This window comes from Eufriesea mexicana, unplaced genomic scaffold (genome assembly GCF_001483705.2).
Source record: "Eufriesea mexicana isolate 0111107269 unplaced genomic scaffold, ASM148370v2 scaffold1824, whole genome shotgun sequence".
In the NCBI taxonomy this organism is placed as follows: Eukaryota; Metazoa; Arthropoda; class Insecta; order Hymenoptera; family Apidae; genus Eufriesea; species Eufriesea mexicana.
Window position 1 is genome coordinate 667,979 of NW_016909928.1, and position 20,180 is coordinate 688,158.

Below are 20,180 nucleotides of genomic sequence, written 5' to 3' on the forward strand. Positions count from 1 at the left end.
TTTATGTAAATGTAAAAATATTATAAAAACTATGTCATTTTCCAAAACATTTATTACAATGATTTCATTTTAATGCTAGTAACTAACATAAACTTAATTTTCATTTAATACATTGACTGCTAACTATAAATTACTTCATTGTTGGATATTTGGCCTGGGAAGCCTACTAAGAAGTTTATCTTATACTTAAGAAATATACTTTTTGTTCTTGTTACCTTCGATGAGTTTTCTTGTACCATATACAGTCCAGAAATCAAATATTAGTTAAAATCTAAGAAAAAAAAATGGTTCAAGTAACTTAATATTTTTGATCAGATTCATTGAATATATTTTGTTAATACAATATATAAAAATAATTCAAAATTATTAGACATTTAGACTTCTTTTTTATCAAATTTATTTTGTTTTAATATAAAATAATATTTATTTTCCTTCAAAAGCTGATAGTCTAAAATAGTTTTTAAATGTATAATGTGATATTTCATTTATGTAAAATTGAAACATTTTATATATTTATATATTTTTAATATTATTATTTCTATATTTTTCATAATATTATCAATATTTCAGTGCCTCTTCTAATAAAAGTGCACTTAATGCACATCAAAGATATGAAGAAAAGAAAGTGCAAGAGAAAAAATATAAGTTATTAAATATATCTTTCCGTAAACCAGTTGCAAAAGGTACATTTATATAAATTTTATATAAATTTATAATGTACATGTTATTTAATATATGATAAAAATGTATTGAATTATTATGCACATCATTATTATTTGAAAAATTGTAATTTTTATTATAGTACAAGGGTACCAAGAATTACTTTATGAATTAACAAAAGATAATCCAGATCTTGAAAAAGTAAAAGCAGATAATCGTGACTTAATATCCATGATTGCTAAAACACCAGTAGAAAGAGATGTTAGGAAATGTATGCATTCATTTATAATTGAAATACTTCAGAATAAAGATGTGAAAAGAATAGAAGAACTTTCAGAGATCACACAAAATTTTTATCAAGTATTTGCTAAACGTTTAGAAAATAGTACTAAATATGCAGGTATTTTAAAAATAAATTCTAATTATATTAATTTAATAAAAACGTAAGATGAACATCAAAAATTTATTATTTTAGGTATAACACCAGAAGTTAAAGAAAAATTATTAGATTATGTAGAAAGATATGCAGTGACTTTACTCTACAGAATTCTTTTTTGTCCACCTTTCACAAGCGACGAGGAAAAAGATTTAGCAATACAAAAAAGGTATGTTTTATTTATAAATTAAAATTAATGACATTTTAAATTAATATATAAATAACATTTTGTTACAGAATTCGACAATTGAATTGGGTTAGTGGAAAAAATTTGGAATGTCGAATACATGAAACCAGTTCTGAAGTTAGAGAACTAGTTTATACTTCCATAACTGGTGTGTACTTAAAAAATTTAATGAATTATATCAATTTATAATTTTCTAAATTATTAGATGTAAGAATTATTTGAAAATAAATATTAATTTGTTGCAGATTTGTTAAACATGGATTCTGCAAAAGCTCCACAAGAAAAACTTTCTTGTGTTATTTATTGTTGTCGAAATATATTTCTAATGTTACAACAGTCAGTTGGTGGACCTGCATCTGCAGATGAATTTCTTCCTGCCTTAATTTTCATCGTTCTGAAAGCTAATCCTGCTCGCCTTAAAAGTAACATCAATTTTATTACTAGGTTTTGTAATGCAAGCAGATTAATGACAGGGGAAGGTGGATATTATTTCACAAATCTGGTAATATTTATTGTAATATTCATCAAAGATATACTTTTAAATTATTATTCCTATTTTTATCAATTAGTTATTAAATTTAGTTATTAAATAAAGAAACAAAATTATTATATGAAATCTAAATTAATGAAAAAGATGTAATATAAGAAAGAATATTTAATGTTTCAGTGTTGTGCTGTATCTTTTATTGAAAATTTGACAGCTGAATCATTAAATATGGATGAAAAAGATTTTAATGCTTATATGTCTGGAGAACGTGTACCTGCTAATACATGGGAATCAGCTTTAATGATATGTGAGGTACATATTATATTTTTCTTTTATAATTTTAATTAATAATTAGATATTTTTCATATCATTTATTTTAATATTTATGCAGAGTCTGCACTTAATGTGCGAAGACATAACTCTTCTGGATGAAATGAAAGCTAAAACTACAGACATAATGAATGAAGCATTAAGTTTAAAAGAAAAGATGTTACAATTTCAGGAAGAAATGAAGTCAGAAGTAAATACAGTTTTGGACAGAACTCCGTTATTAATTACACACAGTCAAAGATTGCCTACTAATTTAGATTGTGAAGATATTGAAAGTTATCAATTACCACCTCCAATTATTCCACAAGTAAGTTATTTTTTAGAATTGATATATTCATTAGCAGCAGTTACTTGTAACAACAAATTGCAGGTTTGTCCTACTACAATTAATAATTCTACACCACAAAACGATGTGAGAACGTCTTTAATAGAAGATTGCATTACACCATCTCCCACCTTTGACTTTCCTTCTTTCATTGGTGATGATAGTTTTGATGTAAGCAAAGCAGAGGATGAAACTAGTCTTATAAGTTTAGATACACAGAGTGACTTTGATACACAACAGGAAAGATCCACCAATGAATTACTAGTATCTACACATTTGAATTTACCATGTTCTACAGAATCAGAACAAGAAGATTATCATGGATTCACTGTTCAAGGTTCAAATATACCTACAATTCCTTGTAGTACTGGAGATTTATCTTTGAATTCTTCTGAATTGGATTGTGAAAATTATACAGGTTACTTTCATAATGTATAAAAAGAGTGAGTTTAAAAAAAATGTTGCTTAATTCCTATAAATAAATTATACAAAAGTATTACATAAAACATCATGTTAAGATATAATATAAATTACTTAAATTATTTTAATTCTGCAAATCTGCTCTAATAAAGAATGAAGAAAAATTTGTAAGAACAAATTTTTAAATTAATTAGATTATACACTTACACATATTGTATAAATGTAATGTTTATTTAAAGTAAATATCATATGAATTATTATAATAAGTAATCCGATATCCAATAATTCGACACGGATAGCCTTAATCATGACTATACCTTATTAATATTATTTGGAAATCATTGGAATTTACAGGTTTTGCAATTTTAAATTCATCCTTTTGCAAATCAAGTATTTTTACATAAATATTTTATTTAAAAAAACATCAAATATAAATTAGCCAGTAAGAAAATAAAAATTTCATTAAAAAGAGGTATATTAAATATTTATTTAAAAGTAATTACCAATTCATTGAGGTTCATATATATTGCGTACAAGGCATAGGAGATTTATGATCTTGTTGTTCAGACAAGACACACTTTACTTTTTCTACCATTATATTCTTCAATAATGAACCTTATCAATGAAGTCTTTTCTAAAATCAAATTTTGTGCGAGATATATGTTAGCTGTTCCTTAAAATCGTGAATATTTGGTAAATGTAATTAATAACATTTTTAATTTCTTACTGGCTAATTTGTATTTGATGCTTTTGTAAATAAAATATTTGTGTAGAAGTACTTGATTTGCAAAAGGGTGAATTTGATTTGCAAAAGGATGAATTTAAAGTGCAAAACCTGTATACTTCATATGAATGAAGAAATTGTAATCTCATATATTAAGTAACAGTATCGAATTTAGACAGTTGAGCAATAAATTGCATTACTATATTAACTATAATATTTTTTTTAAATATTTATTTCGTTTTTATCTTCTTTGAGGTGTAGTCTAATAATTCAACATATTTAATAATCTATTACTGTCGAAATTTTACGTATGCCGGATTACCGGAATTTCACTGTAATTTAGATTAATTTAATTAAATAACTTGTACATTTATGAAATGATAAAATAATATTTAATTCAGTTGTTATATAATTATTATTTTTAAATATTTTACAATGTTTTAATTTAAAGATAGCTGTAATTATAAATAAATTTATCTAACAAATACCTATAATTCAAACTTAGTATCTAAAGCTTTTCCAATATAAATACAGGGGAAGTAAATTATCTCTTTTTTGTAATTTTGCATTAAAGATGTCAAAGTCTGCTTTCATCAATTCATTCAAATATCTTTGTATACAAACTATTGGTAGAAAAATTAAATTTGCTTCTTTTGTCACGTTGCGTTTAAAAGAAATAGCCTAAAATAACAAGCCTTTTACATAATCTTTTCTAGTTCTGTTTTTAACATATACTTACAGCATCTAAATGTAATTTTCCACACGATGCTATGTCAAATATTACATTTTGAAAATCTTTACTCGATTGACCCTGTAAGATAGCTTCTGTAGAAATATTATATTTCATTAAAATATCTTGTGGTAACATATTTGTCCTTTTCCTGATATTATAAGGAATTGAACGAATTAAATTAACAATTCCATGTGCCTTGCCCATATGACTAGCAGCATGATCAGCATTAATATCAGTTATACCATGTGCTTGTAATAAAAGGTAATAAATAGAAGAATTACTATATTCTGCATAATTTTCTATTGCATTTATGTCATTAAATGCATAATCTCGTAGCGTATTAAACCTTATATCAATTAAACGTTTGAAATAATGTTTAGAAAGAGAATGTTTCTGCAAAATCTGCAAAGAATTTTCTTAAAGTTATAATTTTTAGTTAATGTGGAACTACAAGCAACTATTAACATTAGAAACAAGACTCATACCTTATGTAATTCCAACATAACAGGACTCTTTGGAGGATTTCCTTTATATGTATTGTTTAATGCATCTGTCCAAAATTTTAATCTCATTTCTCCTATTTTATAATCACGAACTTGATCTTTTACTTGTGCTATTTCAACATTAAATGCACGGATTACAAATGCCGCTGCTGTAATTTTACTTGATAATAATAATGTACACAAATAATTTTCATAATCATGTTTTCTGAAAGATAATAACAATATAAAAAATAAAAATTTATTTATAATTCCTTATTTATTTCATTTGTTTATTTATTAATTATTTTATGATATAAACACAAATTTCATTTTTTCAAAAATGTATATTAATAATAATTAGATATCATTTTTTCATGTATTTAATCACTAATTTATATAACAATAAATGATATTAAAAATAATCATAACTTCCAATTATTATATTCTATATCAATAAATGTGAAATACCTAACTAATTCTAAACAGTAAGCAGTCGTCGTTTGTTTTGTAGTTCCACTCGAATTTCTTAAAATTTGCAAAAACACGTTTTGTTTAAAATAAAAATTTCTGTACATAACTAAGTTAGTAGACATGTTCAGTGCCAACAAGTGTACCATCTCAGATAAAATTAAACTAATAAAAATGTGTAATTAATAATTATTAGTTGTCGATATAAGTGAATTTAATACTACAGTATATTAAGGTATGTTGTGACTATAAATTTATTACAATTATTTATAATACGTTATGGATTTAAAATTTGTTTGAACATTACTTATTATTAAATCATGTATATTTTAAAACAAATAATAATGTTTATAAAATACAATATATACATTTCAATACAATATTACAACTTAATATATTTATTTTGAAAACAAGCACTTGAAACATTAACCTCTATAAACAACTTTGATACTAAGTTATTGTAATTAATAAATTAATGACTTTTCGTTGTTTTATTTGTATCGAATTTTGATTAAAAGATAGGAACTAATATATACATTTTTGATATAAAACAGTTTATTAACAAAGAATGTGTTTACACAAATTAGAGCAAGAAGTAATAATGATGTACAGAACTATTATAATTGAAAAAAATTGAACTTTAATTTAGATATTAGAGATACAAAAGAACTATCTTTTGTATAAACAGTGTGATATACTTTTTAAATTATAAGATAAAATATTTGTTTATGGTTAAGAATATATACTTATATTTTAAATTAATATTGATTTTATATATTCATCTGCATTTTTATATGGTTGATTTTTGATTATTTGAAAAAATCCTTTACATCAAAATTTTTCATTGATTTTATAGTAAGATTTAATTATAAATATCCCATAATGCTATGTATCCATCTTTTGCAGCTGTAGCCATTATAAATTTGTTATCATATGCTTTTATTCTTTGTGTAGAATAACTAATATCATGTACAGTATCTTTATGTTGATTTAAAACAGCTAATGGTTTTAAACTTTTCCAAGAAAATATTCTAACTCGACTATCCCATCCTCCAACTGCCATTATTTTAGCATCAGATCTAATTGTTATTACAGAAGTGCCAGGATTTATCAGAGTTATTTTATTCTTATTTTGCAATAAATGATTAACTGATAAATTAAATATCTAAAAATTAAAAATTTATATTGTTGTAAGAAAAAGTAATTCTAATTAGTTTTTTATTTATAAAAGTATCTAGTGAAAATAAATATTTTTCTACTTATTTAGCTTTTGCTCTTTATGTTTATTTTTTAATCTTTACCTGTATATTATTAGTAGGACCTGCAACAGCACCTTTCAATAAAGTAGTATCAAAATCTAATGCCATTGGACATGTTTCTATTGTTAGACAATTTAATATTCTACATTGTCGAATATCCCATAGGATTAATTTTCCTGCTTCATAACCAACCAAAACTAGTTTTTCATTTTTCAGTGGTTTAATAGTCATTACTTCTCCCAGATTTTTAAAATCTGGAGAATTCAATTTCAATTCTATGTTAAAATTATTCGTAGATAATATTCCAACACTGGATTCTTTAAGTGGTAAACATATTTCATTTTCAGAAAATACTTGAAACCTGTTATGAATATTTAAAATAATTACATATTGGTTGATAAAAATCAATTAAAGAGATTAAAATTAATTTTATTATAATATATTTTATATATTATAGTTTTCCATAAAATATTATGCTTAATATTTCATGTGTACCTGCAATAGTGATAAAAATCTATATTAATGAATTTATGCATAGTCCATTGAGATTCTGTTTTTTTATATACTTTTATTAAACCAGATTTATGTTGTACAAACAAGTTATTATTTAAACTTTGTAAATTTAAGCAAGAATCCTGTTCTGATGTAATTCGACATAGTTCTCTATTTGTCTTTAGCGTAAAAAAATTATATTAGAAAATTTAATATATTTAATTTTATATTCTATTATAAAAATGGAAAATGTTTAATAAAATATGAAAGATGTATTAAAGTGTTTTATTTACATTTAAATCCCAAATGTGAACATTGCCTTTAGCAGTGCCTGCATAAAGATGTTCTATGTTAGATGTTATTTGGAAAAGAATACAGTGTATACAACCCATTTCACCGCGAAAAAGATATTTTGGATCCGGAGGAAGTATTGCCATTAAAATAAATTTTGTATAAATTCACTATTATATGATGTAACGTAAATAAATATTTTTTTTATTTGCTTTTATTTACGAATATGTATGAAAACACAAATTATCAGCACAATTGTCAACAAGGAATACTTTTAAACGTAAAAATGTTCATATCCTTATTACTCAAACTCTTATATTCTAAAATTGATATGTATCTCGAAAAAATTAACTATATATTACATTAATAGTTTAGTTATTTATTATATTAACAATAGATTACACGATTATTACAAATTACTAAATTAAGTTGAAATTTAATGATTTAAAAAATTATTTATATAGGTTATAAAATTAATACGTATATACACAATATATAAATGCAAACAGAATCAGCATGGTTGTACTGACATAAGTATATAGTGACAAATGTAAAAATCCTAGGATGTTCTGCTTTACGCATGATTGACTGCAGGTTGTGCTCGATTGTCACCAGGGTTACCACGAAAAGGAACCACACTAAATGTAGAGGTTAGCCATCTTGTTAGATCCATAACATTAGTCGCTTGAGCGAAGTGTTAATTGTCTTCAGATAGAATTAGTCTAACAGTCAAACGGTTAGTGCGTACTAGAGAAATATTACCAAAATAGAAATACAGTTTTTTTTTCTTTTCTTATTATTTCTTTATATTTGCAACTGATCAGATGGATTATTTAGCAAATGGAATGAATGTTAATTGGTCGTGGGAAAAGGTATTGACCTTTAGTGGGTATACAAAATTGTATTGCATAAAATTCTTATTTTCATAGTCTTAGTTTTATCATATTCATAGTAAAGAAATATTATTTTTAATAAAGAATTAAGAATTCTATTGAAAAATGAGTATTTAAATATTTATATTAAACAAATTTTTCTTAAATTTAATAAAATTATACTTGCTGTAAGAATTGATGATCTTAACCTTGAAAAGTCTGTGTCTTTGAGCTAAGCTCTTTGCTTATAAAGAAAAAAATTCAGTAATGCTTTGTAGCTTTATTTTCAAGGGAATAATTCAATGTATGTATATATTTAGCACATGCATAATACAAGCATACTTAAATTTTTCAAAATATAATTAAAAAGATCATTATAATTATTAACTGTTTCTTGTTTAAAATAAACAAAAATATGAAGTATTTGTCTCATCTGAATTCATGTTGCAAATAAGTAAATAATAAATATAAAAAAGTAATATATATAGATAATATAAATAATAAGATCGCTCTACTGGAAGAGAAGCATCTAGTTGATGACTGTTGCGTAAAACTGTCAGACGTGTAGAACGTTTCCGTAATTTTCAACGGGAAAATAGGAAAAAAGGACTAGGAGTGGTAAATAACATCGTCCGTATTCCGCGTCCCGCATTTGTTGATTTCAAGAATGTGTTATAGGGGTGCAGATATGTTGTTTTACATAGGTTATGTGAGCGTATGAACCATATTACCTTCACATAAGGAAAATAGGTGAATGATCTGCATGATTTATAGGCATACGGTGTGGTTCAAAATATAATTATATGACATACAATGATTAAGCTAAATAGAAGAATAACAAAAAAATAATGAGAAAAGAGCATAGGAAAATAGGTCGTAATAATTACAATAATATGATAATAGAGATAATATCATAATAACAACGAAGAAAATACATGAAAAGAAAAGTATATTTATAAAAATATAGAAAATACACAAATGTATAAAAAGTGTACAATACAAAATACATAAAAAATACAAAAAATGCATAAAAAATATAAAAAATACATAAATATATAAAAATATAAGGTAGTAAATACATAAAATATAAATAATATAATTTTGATTATTTCCACTCTCCTCACTGTACTTTTACTTCTAAAAAGAATACTATTCAATTCTCATAGTATTTATTCTTTCATGTATATATTATTAAAAGATCTTAACATTTCATTTATTATTTTAAACGTGGTGTAAGTTTTTAAGGTAAAAGTTTACTTTAGCGACTTTTTTTAAAATATTAATTTTTTTCGGTTTTTACAAAAATTGTTCTATTTAATATCGATAAGAAATATAGATAGTAAGAATTTGCAAAAGTAATGTACCTTTATTACCTTTTTGCAGAAAATATAAAATTTAAGAAAACTGCAGAATGCATGAATCGTTCTGGATGATTTCGAAGTATTTTATAGACGGTAACATTCTGAACAAGATTTATTAATTTTCGAGATATTTGCAAAAATTGTTAGTATTACTACATTGAATTTGTAGCGATCATAGGCACGTGCAAGTAATAACATTTGACGTGCAAATGGTCAAGAGGATTTATGGAACGCGCTCATTTACTCCTTTATTAAGGTAAAAAGCAGCCTTCAGGCTTAGTTAATTTTGATCTCAACAGCTTATGCGGGTACCATAAATCCTCGGCTTTTTCAAAAGGCCCGCGCAGGAAAAGTGCAAAAAAGACGCGCAAAATAGAGGGCAGAAAAGTCATCGGAAAGACCCTGGGTTGGTTTAATGAGCGAACAAGACCATTAACCAATCAGGGTGCCTTATTGGTACCTCGAGGCGCTTTCTGGGCCCAGCGAATTCCCTTAGTCTAGTTCGAGCGTTCCAGTAGGAAACTTCGCGATTAAAACAACTTGTACAAATAAAGCCTCAACTTTGGAAACCAAACTAGTATCTTTCAACCCTCGAGGTACTCATATCCTACAAACTCTATGTGTACACAAAGCGCAGTAAACGGAGTGAATTTAGTGGATGATAAAAATCATCTTCTTTTACTGGAATAACCGGCATCAACAGAAAACTAATTTGACGCTACCAATTCCTATGACGTGCTTAATTTATACACTAATAATGAAATGATAGATTTGCTTATAGTAGAAACATATATGCAGAGCAAAAATTTAATAAATTGATAACATTTGAATCTCTCATACAGTCTAGACAGCACGATCTTAAAGCAGTAGTAACCGATATCCTCAATGCAGTGCGTCCTGCCAACTAGCAGAACATAAGAATTTCGCATCTGGGCACACCTAATGGACCTTCCATCAGACCAACCCGAGTAATATTAAAATCACCTGACACTGTGGAACAAATCCTCAGATCGAAATATAAATACTCGGGTCCATGGAAGATCTCAGACGATAAAACTCGACTGCAGCAATCCAACCTGAAGAAACTAAGGAAACAACTTCAAGATTTGTACGACAACGGAGACAATGATTACACTATTAGTTATATTGATGGCATCCTTAAAATTATTCGGGCGTCGTCGGTTCGCAATTGAAAAAACTGAAGAAAAGTTTATCAGTTTATTACTAGAACGTTCGTGATTTAGCACGTTCCGTGCCGCGTGGATCGTATACTTTCCCCCGGTCTCAAAGTCTTCCGCTTTCCTCGACCACTGTCAACATATAAGTGACCTAATTACACAATTTCCTTCGTCTAAATTACTTATTTGCGGTGATTATAATTGTTGCGGCCCTAGGACCGCAATGTCCCAGGTCAAGTGGAGGACTGTTTATATGCCTATTGTCAGTGTCCCTTGACTGGTATACATTCTTCATCACCTCGTCACTACCTGGGTAAACCTTAACAAGGACCAATATATCAACCTTAAGACGATAGGTATAAGGACGCAAATTATTTAAACTTCTACCACCACAGAAGGACGTCGAAGCTATCACACACCTTCAATATTATTAAGAACCAATAGAATGACACACACCCACCTCTTACATCATACACCGACCAATCAATAGATAGACAAAACTTATAAAACCACCGAGACAGCAGTCACGAGAGAGTTCTCTAAAAAATTTCACGGAAACCGGACAATCATCACGATTAGACTATCATCCAGGACCCACCATTAACTCAGCGCAGGAAACAGTCTACTATAGAACTCTCTGTAGTTCAACCATAATCAGACCTAGCTTTATTAATTTTAAGCTTTATTAATTAACTCATTGACTGCCACGCAAATTTAGCGCGTCTTACTCTGGGTGCCACAGTTTTATTTTAAAGAAAACATGAAGTTTTACAAAATATAATAATATTAAGTTACTGATATTATATTGCAATGGCATTTACAGTATTTTTATTGAAAAAAAAAAAAACACTACGAGATAACTCGTAGCTGGCGTCACTGAATAAGACTTCTGTGCTGAGTGCCACTTATCTATCTACTCGTATTATCAAAAAAAACAGTGTTGAATTATATAAGTGGTGATATTTAGAAAGTGGTGCATTAACGTAAGTACATCATATACATAGCTATATAAATTCTAATTTTTGAATAAAAATAAATAACTTATTTCCTCAACCCAGAACAATGGATCGTGAAGAAGAATCAGTATTTTGTGAAGAAGAATTTTCTACCAACGAAGAAAAATTTTCTGAGGGCGATAGCGACATGATTTCGGGAGGAAGTGATACGTGCGAAACCGAGTCAACTTCTGAAAGTGAAGACGAAATACGACCTTTTCCAGCAAAACGACTTCGAAGGATTTAATCAACTTCATCGATTGAGCAGCTTCATAGTCCTGATGATGATGCGGATATATGGACAAGCGATAAAAGTGATCCGCCACAGTTGGAATTTAGAGGAAATCCTGGGTTCATAATTCCAGATGATGTAAAATCGCCAGGAGATTTCTTCCGTCTGTTTTTGACAGAATCTTTATTGAATAAAATTGTGCAAGAAAGCAATCGCTATGCTGCTCCACAAATAGCAAAGTCTCAGGTATTGCGATCATCCCGGCTGCGAAAATGGAAGGATACCAGCGCTAAAGAATTGCATGTATTCTTTAGATTACTAATGCATACCGGTACAATTAGTTTACTCTCCATAGAATATTACTGGAAAACAAGTGAAGGTTATAATTTCGACTTTTGGAAGAAGAGAATGTCTAGAAATTGTTTTCAATTAATTTTGAGATTTCTACACTTTAATAATAATGAAGAACAAGTTGATGGTTGATTATTCAAGATCAATTTAATATCCCAACACTTCAACGAAACTATGGACCGCATCTATAAGTCAGGGAGAAAATTGTGTATTGACGAAGCGATAGTTGTTTGGCGAGGAAGGTTGGTTTTCCGGCAATACATAAAAAACAAACGGCATAAGTATGGCATCAAACTCTATGAACTTTGTGAACCTGATGGAATAATCTTGAGAGTGAAAATTTATGCGGGCAAATATGATGACCTAAGTGGACGAAATCATACTTCAAATGTCATTTTGGCTCTGATGGATGATTTCCTGAATCGTGGCCATGAGCTTTATATGGACAACTACTATAATTCAGTTGGGCTGGCGAAAGATCTCACGAGTAAGTCAACATATGTATGCGGCGCGTTAAGATTCGACCGAAAGGGAAATCCAAAAGATTTGGTAAAAAAGAAACTAAATCGAGGAGATTCTGAATGGTTGAGATCAGGATCCATTGTAGTCAACAAATAGAAAGATAAGCGGGATGTGCTAACTACATCCAACATGCATAAATGCGAAATGGTTCAAGTGAAGAACAAAAATGGAAAAATTTCGACTAAACCAGATATAATCAGAGAGATATAATCATACTTTGGGAATGGCAGGTGTTGATCGCTCTGACCAACGTATGTCGTACTACTCATTCCTCAGGAAAACCGTCCGTTGGTACAAGAAAATTGCACTACACTACTTCGAAATCTTCCTGCAGAATGCATACATGTTCTATAACCAAAGAAATCGAGGGAATAAAAAGATGAAGATGCTTCAATTTAGGGAATCAGTTATTATGCATTTACTTGATGGCGATGGCAGCAATGCAGGAGAAAGCAGCAACTATAGAAATACAACTGATTTTCATTACTTAGAACATCTTCCTCCCACAAAAAAAAAGAGCAGGCCTACAAAGCCATGTCTCGAATGTGTACAAAGGAAAAAAAACGTAAGGAGACTAGGTATTTTTGTCCAGTGTGCCTCAACAACCCAGCACTTTGCGTTCATCCTTGTTTTAAAGTTTACCATACACAGCGACAACAATAAAAATATTTTTTAATTTTAGTAATACATTCATATATATATGTATTAGGTTGGTGCATAAGAAATGTCGGATTTTTTTTACATGCGAACGTTTGTCTCCCTGTTTTCGTTATACTTTTGTTTTTGGCGTAATCTCGTTTATAGTCGTACTGTCCATTGCCAGAATCACATTTCAACAAAGGAGATTTTTTTGAAAGTGTTCCCTTTTGTTATTTGTTTTGAATTTTGTACCGATATGAATTCAACCGATATTCGTGTAATTTTTTTGTATGCGTATAAACTTGGTAATAATGCTGCAAAAGCTGCACGCAACATAAACCAAGCGTTTGGGGAGAATACTGTTAACGATCGAAAAGTGCAGCGTTGGTTTGAAAAATTTCGGTCTGGTGATTTTTCACTACAAAATGATCCGCGTGGAAGATCCAAAACGTCTGTGAAAAATGATGATCTGAAGGCATTGGTGGAAGCGTGGAATACCAACTGTATACACGAGGGAACTTGCTACCAGGATGAAAGTTGACCATACAACAATATTGCGACATCTTTCTGAAATTGGCAAGGTGAAGGAAATGGATAAGTGGGTACAGCACGAACTAACCGAGCGAAATAAGCTGGATCGGTTGAACGTATGCTCATCGTTACTAACCTGATTTCATCGAGAGCCATTTTTTGATCGGATTATTACCTGTGATGAAAAATGGGTTCTTTACGACAACAGGAAAAGGTGTACTCGGTGGCTTGATAGGGATGAGGTTTGTGCTCATACTCCAAGGCTACCACTTCATCCACGGAAGATTTTAATCACAGTTTGGTGGAATGTGACTGGGGTAATTCATTATTCATTCCTTCGAACTGGGGAGACAATTACGGCCGAAAAGTACTGCCAGTACATTGCATGAAGTACATCATGAGATGCATAAAAAATTGAAAATTATACGCCCATCACTTTTTAACACTATTCCTACCAGGACCGATCAAATGACCGTTTTTAAATTTTCAATTGGAATTTCCTACATTCAACGTAAGTGAATCGCCTTTAAACTTTACGACTTTTCCTCATATATATGTATGATACATTTTTCAATATTCACTTATTTTTTTATTGTTTATTTTTTGAGAAATATTTGTAGTCTGTCTTACCTACCACGACCGGTCATTTGACCGGTAGTACGATTTATACATTTTTGTAATAGTTTCTCTCTACGACTCAATGCTAAAACTATAAAGTCGTTACAAACGAAAGGTAATGTAGTTGTGGCACGATTTTATCCGAGAAGTGCCTTCCAGAAAATGGTTTACAGCACTTCCAAGTGTTTACGGTTCTCGCTCGACTACCGGGTTAGCGTTGTTTATTTGCTTGATTGATATCCGATACGGTCCAGATCCTCGAATGTTCTTACGCCATCTTATCTACTATGACGTAAAATAAATAAACTTATAACCGAAGGAAATGTATAGACGTCTTCTCACGAATTCAAATCAGTATAGTCTTGCGACACGAACAGAGTGCATCGAAACGTGAAAGTCACAAAGAGCATACTTGGCAGTCTTTTATTATTATTTTGTAATATTTTATATCGTATTACGTGTTATAAGCGCAATTTTCAAAATAGCGAACAAGACTAATAATACGTCGCAGTAAGTTTCACCTTTTATCTTTTATTCATTTTTTTGTCTATTTTGATTTACATTTTCATATTTTAGTTTTTATTTTCTCCGTTGAATATTTACCCCAAAATGTCAAGACGTTTGAGGAGTGCGAATGTATTATTAGAGAGAATAAATGATATCGATGCAGAATGTTCTGAAGATGATCAGGAAATTCTGGATATGGAAAATGACAATACGGAAAATTATGATCCATTTGAAACCGACTCGAACACCGATGAGAACGAAGAGAATATTTCGAACGTACGTAGACGACGAAAGAGAAGGAGATTTTTAGTTAGTTCCGATAGTGAGAATGAGGAAGAGGCAAGCGAAATTGCGATGGACGGAACTGTTTGGCAGGAAGTAAAAATAGGGTCTAGTCCTGGAAGAGCACCTGGTCATAATATTTTTAGGGAAACATCAGGCCCGACTGGGTACAGTAAACGTAATATTACGAAAGGCGAAGTTAGGACGGCATTTTCTGTGATAATCGATAAGAATATAATCGAACTTATAAGAAAGTGCACAGAGGTAGAGGCATTTAGAGTGTTGGGATATAAATGGGAACTGTCTACTGCAAAGTTATATGCATTTTTTGCAATTATGTATGTACGCGGCGCATACGAGGCTAAGAATATAGATATAGCACTTCTATGGAATAAAAAGTGGGGCCCGCCTTTTTTCTCAAATACTACGAGTAGACACGACTTTACGGAGATTATGAGATTTATTCGATTTGACGACAGAAATCAACGAAGCCAACAGTTACAAACCGATAAATTCGCTATGATTTCCGAAGTTTGGTACAAGTTTATTGACAACAGTCAAAATTGTTATAAACCAGGACCATATATTACTATTGACGAATAATTGTTTCCAACGAAAGCAAGGTGTAGATTCACTCGATACATGCCCAATAAACCGGACAAATTTGGTATAAAATTTTGGTTAGCATCCGATGTACGTAGCAAATATATAATAAACGGCTTTCCATATTTGGGAAAAGATGAAAGTAGAGAACCCTCAGTTCCTCTTGGAGAGTTTGTCACTATGAAATTAGCAGAACCGTATGTAGGATGTGGAAGAAATATAACCACAGACAACTTTTTTACAAGCCTACCTTTAGCAACAAAACTTTTAGCAAAAAAAACTACGATTGTTGGGACAATTAGAGCAAATAGAAAAGAGCTACCAAGACTGGCAAAACTGGAAAACGACGACATGGCACTTTTCTCAACCAAACTCTATCGCTCAAATAATTGTATGTTGACAATTTACAAAGCCAAACCAAGAAAGAAAGTTCTAATTCTCGGTTCAATGCACAACTCCGTACAAGTTGAAGAAAATGACACCCGAACACCGGAGACAATTCAATTGTATAATAGCACCAAATTTGGCGTAGATGTGACCGAACAAATGGCCAGAAATTATTCGGTAAAATTTAAATTTCGGAGATGGACTTTGCAAGTATTTTTTAATATCTTGGATTTAGCCGGGATAAATGCATGGGTGTTATATAAAGAAACTACGGGAGGAGAAATTACAAGACAGGAATTTCTATTCCAATTGGCAGAAGAACTTGCCATCGAATACCAGCAAGAGCTCGGCAAAGAAAATCAACCAATACCCATCGCAAGTACAAATACAGGTTCCCGTGAACGGAAAACATGTCAGATAAGGTATCGTAAAGATAATAAGACGAACAAAATCTGTCTAAAATGTAAAAAGTACGTATGCGGAAAATGTACAGTTGAGAAGCCCATTTGTAAAAAATGCGACGAAAAAGAATAAAATGTAGATTATGTACTCTTGAATAAAAGAAAATATATTTTTATACTGGTAAACTGGCTATTGGTTTGCATTCAATATTGAAAAATATAAGTTGTGAAAGACCGGTCATTTGACCGGCCGCGATAGGAATAGGTATACGTGAAGTGTCAGTAGGAATAGTGTTAATCGGCATGGCCCAGTACTTCTCCATGACAATGCTCGGCCACATGCATCGCACAAAACAATTGCGAAATTAAATGAATTGAAATATGAAGTTTTGCAGCACCCAGCCTATTTATTCATCGGATTTCTCGCCAACCGACTTTCATTTTTTTAAACATTTAGAACTGTTTTTACGGGCTAAACAGTATGAAAATGAAGACAGTTTGAAAAATTCGATATCAAAGTTTATTGATGCTAAAGATCAGAATTTTTTTTAAGACAGGCATCTATGCTTTAAAGTCTCGTTGGGAAAAGTGTATTGAAGCGAATGGAGCATATTTTGATTGAATAAACAGCTTTTGAAAAAAGATATGCAGTTTTATATATTCACTTAAAAATCCGACATTTCATACGCACCAACCTAATAGTATCGTAGGATAATAAACTTGGGTTTGGCTCGAGCGTATTATCTGGAGTGCGTGCGGAAGGATGAATGACGGTGCGCTAGGATCGTGTGGATGAGATGTTTATAGATGTATCGGTTGCAAGTGAAGAGTGTCTAGGAATGCGTCTAAGTGTTTGGGCTACGTGACCCGCTGAGGGCAAGGCTGTAAGGAGTGCGTGAGAAAAGCGTGATTGGGAAAGAGAGCATGGGTACGAAAAAGGACAGAGTGTATAGTTTTAAATAAGGGTGCATGGGCGTGAAGCGGACAGTTCTTTCGTGGAGTTTTTGGGAAGGAGTCTTAGGAGTGATCAGAACAGAGTTGTGTAGAGAAGAGTTATTAGTTGTTTAGTTGTATTTTAGTTGAAACAGGCTGAGTTGTAATTGTGTTGTAGAATTGAGTTGTAGTCTTAAGTTGTAGTTGATATATTAATTCGTATGCTTAATCGTCACCACGTATTGTATTGTTAATCCATTATTATTACTAATAAATGTTAGTATTATTTACCACCTACCATAGTCTCTATTTTTTTCATTTAATCGATATGTGTATATACCTAGCGTTAATTCGATAACTTTTAAATCGTTATCAATCAAACTATAAGAATAACGTTGCAAATAAGTTAGGCCGAACGAAGCCACTTCGCCTTACTAGAAGATACTTCCCCTCACTATATAAAAATGAAAGAACAAAACGAAAGAATCCGTTGCGAAAGTGCGTAAGTATGATCAAAAAATGACAGCAGGAGCGAATCGCGATACCAGTTGCCAGATTTGCGATGTTGGCCTATGTATAATACCATGCTTCGAAAAATATTATACGCAATTACATTACGAAAGGCTATTATAGTCATAAAATTATATTATATTATATAATATTGTAGGAACGGTGAGCGTGGCGTGACTACGGCATAAGATCACCGTCTGTGACAGTTTCCTTTTGTCTAGGTGTGACTGTAAAGCGCTTGAGAACGTTTGGGCTCTTCCGCGAAAATAGAGGATAATAAACAGCGGTCTTGGGTTTGGCTCGAGCGTTCCGAGGGGGAGCAATTAGTTGTACGGAAAATATCTGATTAATCCAATCAAGCCGGGCTCGGCGTTAACCAATCAAGGTGGCTCCCATGTTTTTAGGAAAACTCCTAAGATCAGAGGAGGACTCGAACAGTGTCTTCCGAGTGACGATAGAGTTAGCACCTCTTACGCTGTGACCCTGTATTCATAAAAAGTAAATCAAGTAGGACAAGTGTTAACTCAACCTCTACAAATGTTAGAGAACTGTTTAGTCATCTATAGGTGTTTACCTATGTACATCAGAGAAACTCCAGACCGGCTAACTTTCCCTTTTTATCCCTTACTCATCCTTATCGCCCTATTGCTCACTTGAACGCCGAGCTTCCCTGCATCATCCTCTCTTAACCTTCGATCTGTGGACAACCCCCACTTATTTCCTAATTCAGATATAAATATTGCCCATCATCCCAAATGTCGAGTTAGTCTTCCTCTAGTAGTCAGTTGGAGTCACATTGTTAAAAAGATCTGGTACGTACTCGGCCGCATTGTTACACTCAGAATTCGCCTGTAAGTTGTAACGAAAATAGACGTACTTGTGTTTCTTATCCATTACCACACACCCTACATTGGTGACCCCGACGTGATCGACAGTGAAAATACAGTGCGTTAGAGGTAAACGAGAGAAAGTTGACCAATCACCAAGATCGTCAGTGGAAAATACGATAGCCAGTGAGTTCCCAGAGATCTACCGGATCGAGATCCGTATTCCGCCATTCTGGTTGGGGTGCCCCAGGACTTGGTTCAAACAGGTCGAAGCCCAGTTCGCAATGAATGGGATCACTTTCGATACGACTAAATTTAATTATATGATGTCGCAACTAGAGCCCAAGTACGCGGAATAATTGGATGACATATTCGACAATTCTTCGGAGCGGGAGAGGTACGAGACACTGACAGAGCGAGCTGATTTACCGGTTAACGGCATCACAAAGCAACAAAACCCGACAGCTACTGGGGCAAACGGAAATAGGAGATCGCACGTCATCACAATTCTTACTACACATGCGCGACCTGGCAGGAACCACGGTTTTCGACGAGTTCCTACGCACACTGTGATCCGACAGCCATAATACGTGCCATAGTGATTTCGCAACCAGACTTGCCGCTTAATAAACTAGCGGAAATAACCGACCAGCTCCATGCTGAAGGAATCGGGTAACTAACAGTCGCGAGCATCGAGGTACACTTCGGGACAAAAAGATAGCATACCTTATATTTTCCCATATTTTATGTTAAAAACTGAATAAAATACATAGCCTCATTTATTGGTAACTCGGAGCATGTCTGTATATCCAATGTACGCACTGTGACACCTGCGATAACAACGATAGCGACGCATCCTGTCTGGACGGCCCGATGGAAACCCAACGACACCAGCGCAAACCAGATACTGCTGACTCGAGAACTCCCATCCTAAGATTATAAGCATTATAAAAGACCTTTGAAATTTGGAATAAAGTAGTCGTGAACTTGAACTGAAACCATCTGTGTCTCTAACTTTTGTTCAACCATTACCTATATCGAATCTACGACATATTAATAACGTGATCATTTTATTCTTCGTTACAACCAAAAGCTAATCTATTTCAGGCAGTTTAACTCTTGACAAATATTCATACT

The 20,180-nt window shown here is 31.4% G+C and overlaps 6 protein-coding genes across 6 annotated transcripts in view; 4 read left to right on the forward strand and 2 right to left on the reverse strand.

The window, feature by feature from the left end:
- Rabex-5 (Rabaptin-5-associated exchange factor for Rab5) overlaps window positions 1–2,863 on the forward strand; it is a 4,193-nt gene extending 1,330 nt beyond the window's left edge. Inside the window, exons 2-9 of the mRNA XM_017902459.1 lie at window positions 571–683; window positions 803–1,060; window positions 1,136–1,265; window positions 1,334–1,431; window positions 1,529–1,785; window positions 1,951–2,082; window positions 2,162–2,407; window positions 2,471–2,863. Of these exons, the coding sequence (XP_017757948.1) occupies window positions 571–683; window positions 803–1,060; window positions 1,136–1,265; window positions 1,334–1,431; window positions 1,529–1,785; window positions 1,951–2,082; window positions 2,162–2,407; window positions 2,471–2,863 (1,627 nt within the window). The remainder of the gene's footprint in view (window positions 1–570; window positions 684–802; window positions 1,061–1,135; window positions 1,266–1,333; window positions 1,432–1,528; window positions 1,786–1,950; window positions 2,083–2,161; window positions 2,408–2,470) is intronic.
- Window positions 2,864–4,070: 1,207 nt separating this feature from the next.
- sicily (NADH dehydrogenase (ubiquinone) complex I, assembly factor 6 homolog sicily) lies at window positions 4,071–5,359 on the reverse strand. The gene is made up of 4 exons (XM_017902397.1): window positions 5,253–5,359; window positions 4,788–5,010; window positions 4,309–4,704; window positions 4,071–4,250 (listed from the first exon to the last, which is right to left on the reverse strand). Exons 1-4 carry the CDS (start codon window positions 5,357–5,359, stop codon window positions 4,071–4,073), a joined length of 906 nt encoding a protein of 301 aa, XP_017757886.1.
- Window positions 5,360–6,114: 755 nt separating this feature from the next.
- LOC108549202 (guanine nucleotide-binding protein subunit beta-like protein 1) lies at window positions 6,115–7,440 on the reverse strand. Its single transcript, XM_017902483.1, has 4 exons — window positions 7,297–7,440; window positions 7,007–7,182; window positions 6,554–6,872; window positions 6,115–6,417 (listed from the first exon to the last, which is right to left on the reverse strand). The coding sequence occupies exons 1-4, from the start codon at window positions 7,438–7,440 to the stop codon at window positions 6,115–6,117; spliced, it is 942 nt and encodes a 313-aa protein (XP_017757972.1).
- A 4,327-nt stretch (window positions 7,441–11,767) lies between these two features.
- Window positions 11,768–12,949, forward strand: LOC108549141 (uncharacterized). The gene is made up of 3 exons (XM_017902398.1): window positions 11,768–11,788; window positions 11,969–12,178; window positions 12,419–12,949. The coding sequence occupies exons 1-3, from the start codon at window positions 11,768–11,770 to the stop codon at window positions 12,899–12,901; spliced, it is 714 nt and encodes a 237-aa protein (XP_017757887.1). The 3' UTR covers window positions 12,902–12,949.
- Window positions 12,950–15,018: 2,069 nt separating this feature from the next.
- Window positions 15,019–16,008, forward strand: LOC108549185 (uncharacterized). Its single transcript, XM_017902461.1, has 2 exons — window positions 15,019–15,103; window positions 15,170–16,008. The coding sequence occupies exon 2, from the start codon at window positions 15,203–15,205 to the stop codon at window positions 15,983–15,985; it is 783 nt and encodes a 260-aa protein (XP_017757950.1). The 5' UTR covers window positions 15,019–15,103; window positions 15,170–15,202; the 3' UTR covers window positions 15,986–16,008.
- A 16-nt stretch (window positions 16,009–16,024) lies between these two features.
- LOC108549183 (piggyBac transposable element-derived protein 1-like) lies at window positions 16,025–17,198 on the forward strand. Its single transcript, XM_017902460.1, has one exon. It carries the CDS (start codon window positions 16,025–16,027, stop codon window positions 16,904–16,906), a length of 882 nt encoding a protein of 293 aa, XP_017757949.1. The 3' UTR covers window positions 16,907–17,198.
- Window positions 17,199–20,180: the final 2,982 nt, after the last annotated feature.

Bases quoted from the DNA above. Each gene is read 5' to 3' on its own strand.
- LOC108549202 (XM_017902483.1), bottom strand. From the start codon at position 7,440: ATGGCAATACTTCCTCCGGATCCAAAATATCTTTTTCGCGGTGAAATG. The intron at 6,873-7,006 runs GTACACATGAAA...TATTCATAACAG, and splicing joins GATTTTTATCACTATTGCAG to GTTTCAAGTATTTTCTGAAA. The intron at 6,418-6,553 runs GTAAAGATTAAA...TTTAATTTTTAG, and splicing joins GTCCTACTAATAATATACAG to ATATTTAATTTATCAGTTAA.
- LOC108549141 (XM_017902398.1), top strand. From the start codon at position 11,768: ATGGATCGTGAAGAAGAATCA. The intron at 11,789-11,968 runs GTATTTTGTGAA...TCGATTGAGCAG, and splicing joins TGGATCGTGAAGAAGAATCA to CTTCATAGTCCTGATGATGA. The intron at 12,179-12,418 runs GTATTGCGATCA...GATGGTTGATTA, and splicing joins CACAAATAGCAAAGTCTCAG to TTCAAGATCAATTTAATATC.
- LOC108549185 (XM_017902461.1), top strand. From the start codon at position 15,203: ATGTCAAGACGTTTGAGGAGTGCGAATGTATTATTAGAGAGAATAAAT.
- sicily (XM_017902397.1), bottom strand. From the start codon at position 5,359: ATGTACAGAAATTTTTATTTTAAACAAAACGTGTTTTTGCAAATTTTA. The intron at 4,705-4,787 runs GTATGAGTCTTG...AATTCTTTGCAG, and splicing joins TTATGTTGGAATTACATAAG to ATTTTGCAGAAACATTCTCT. The intron at 4,251-4,308 runs GTAAGTATATGT...TTGTTATTTTAG, and splicing joins GAAAATTACATTTAGATGCT to GCTATTTCTTTTAAACGCAA.
- LOC108549183 (XM_017902460.1), top strand. From the start codon at position 16,025: ATGCCCAATAAACCGGACAAATTTGGTATAAAATTTTGGTTAGCATCC.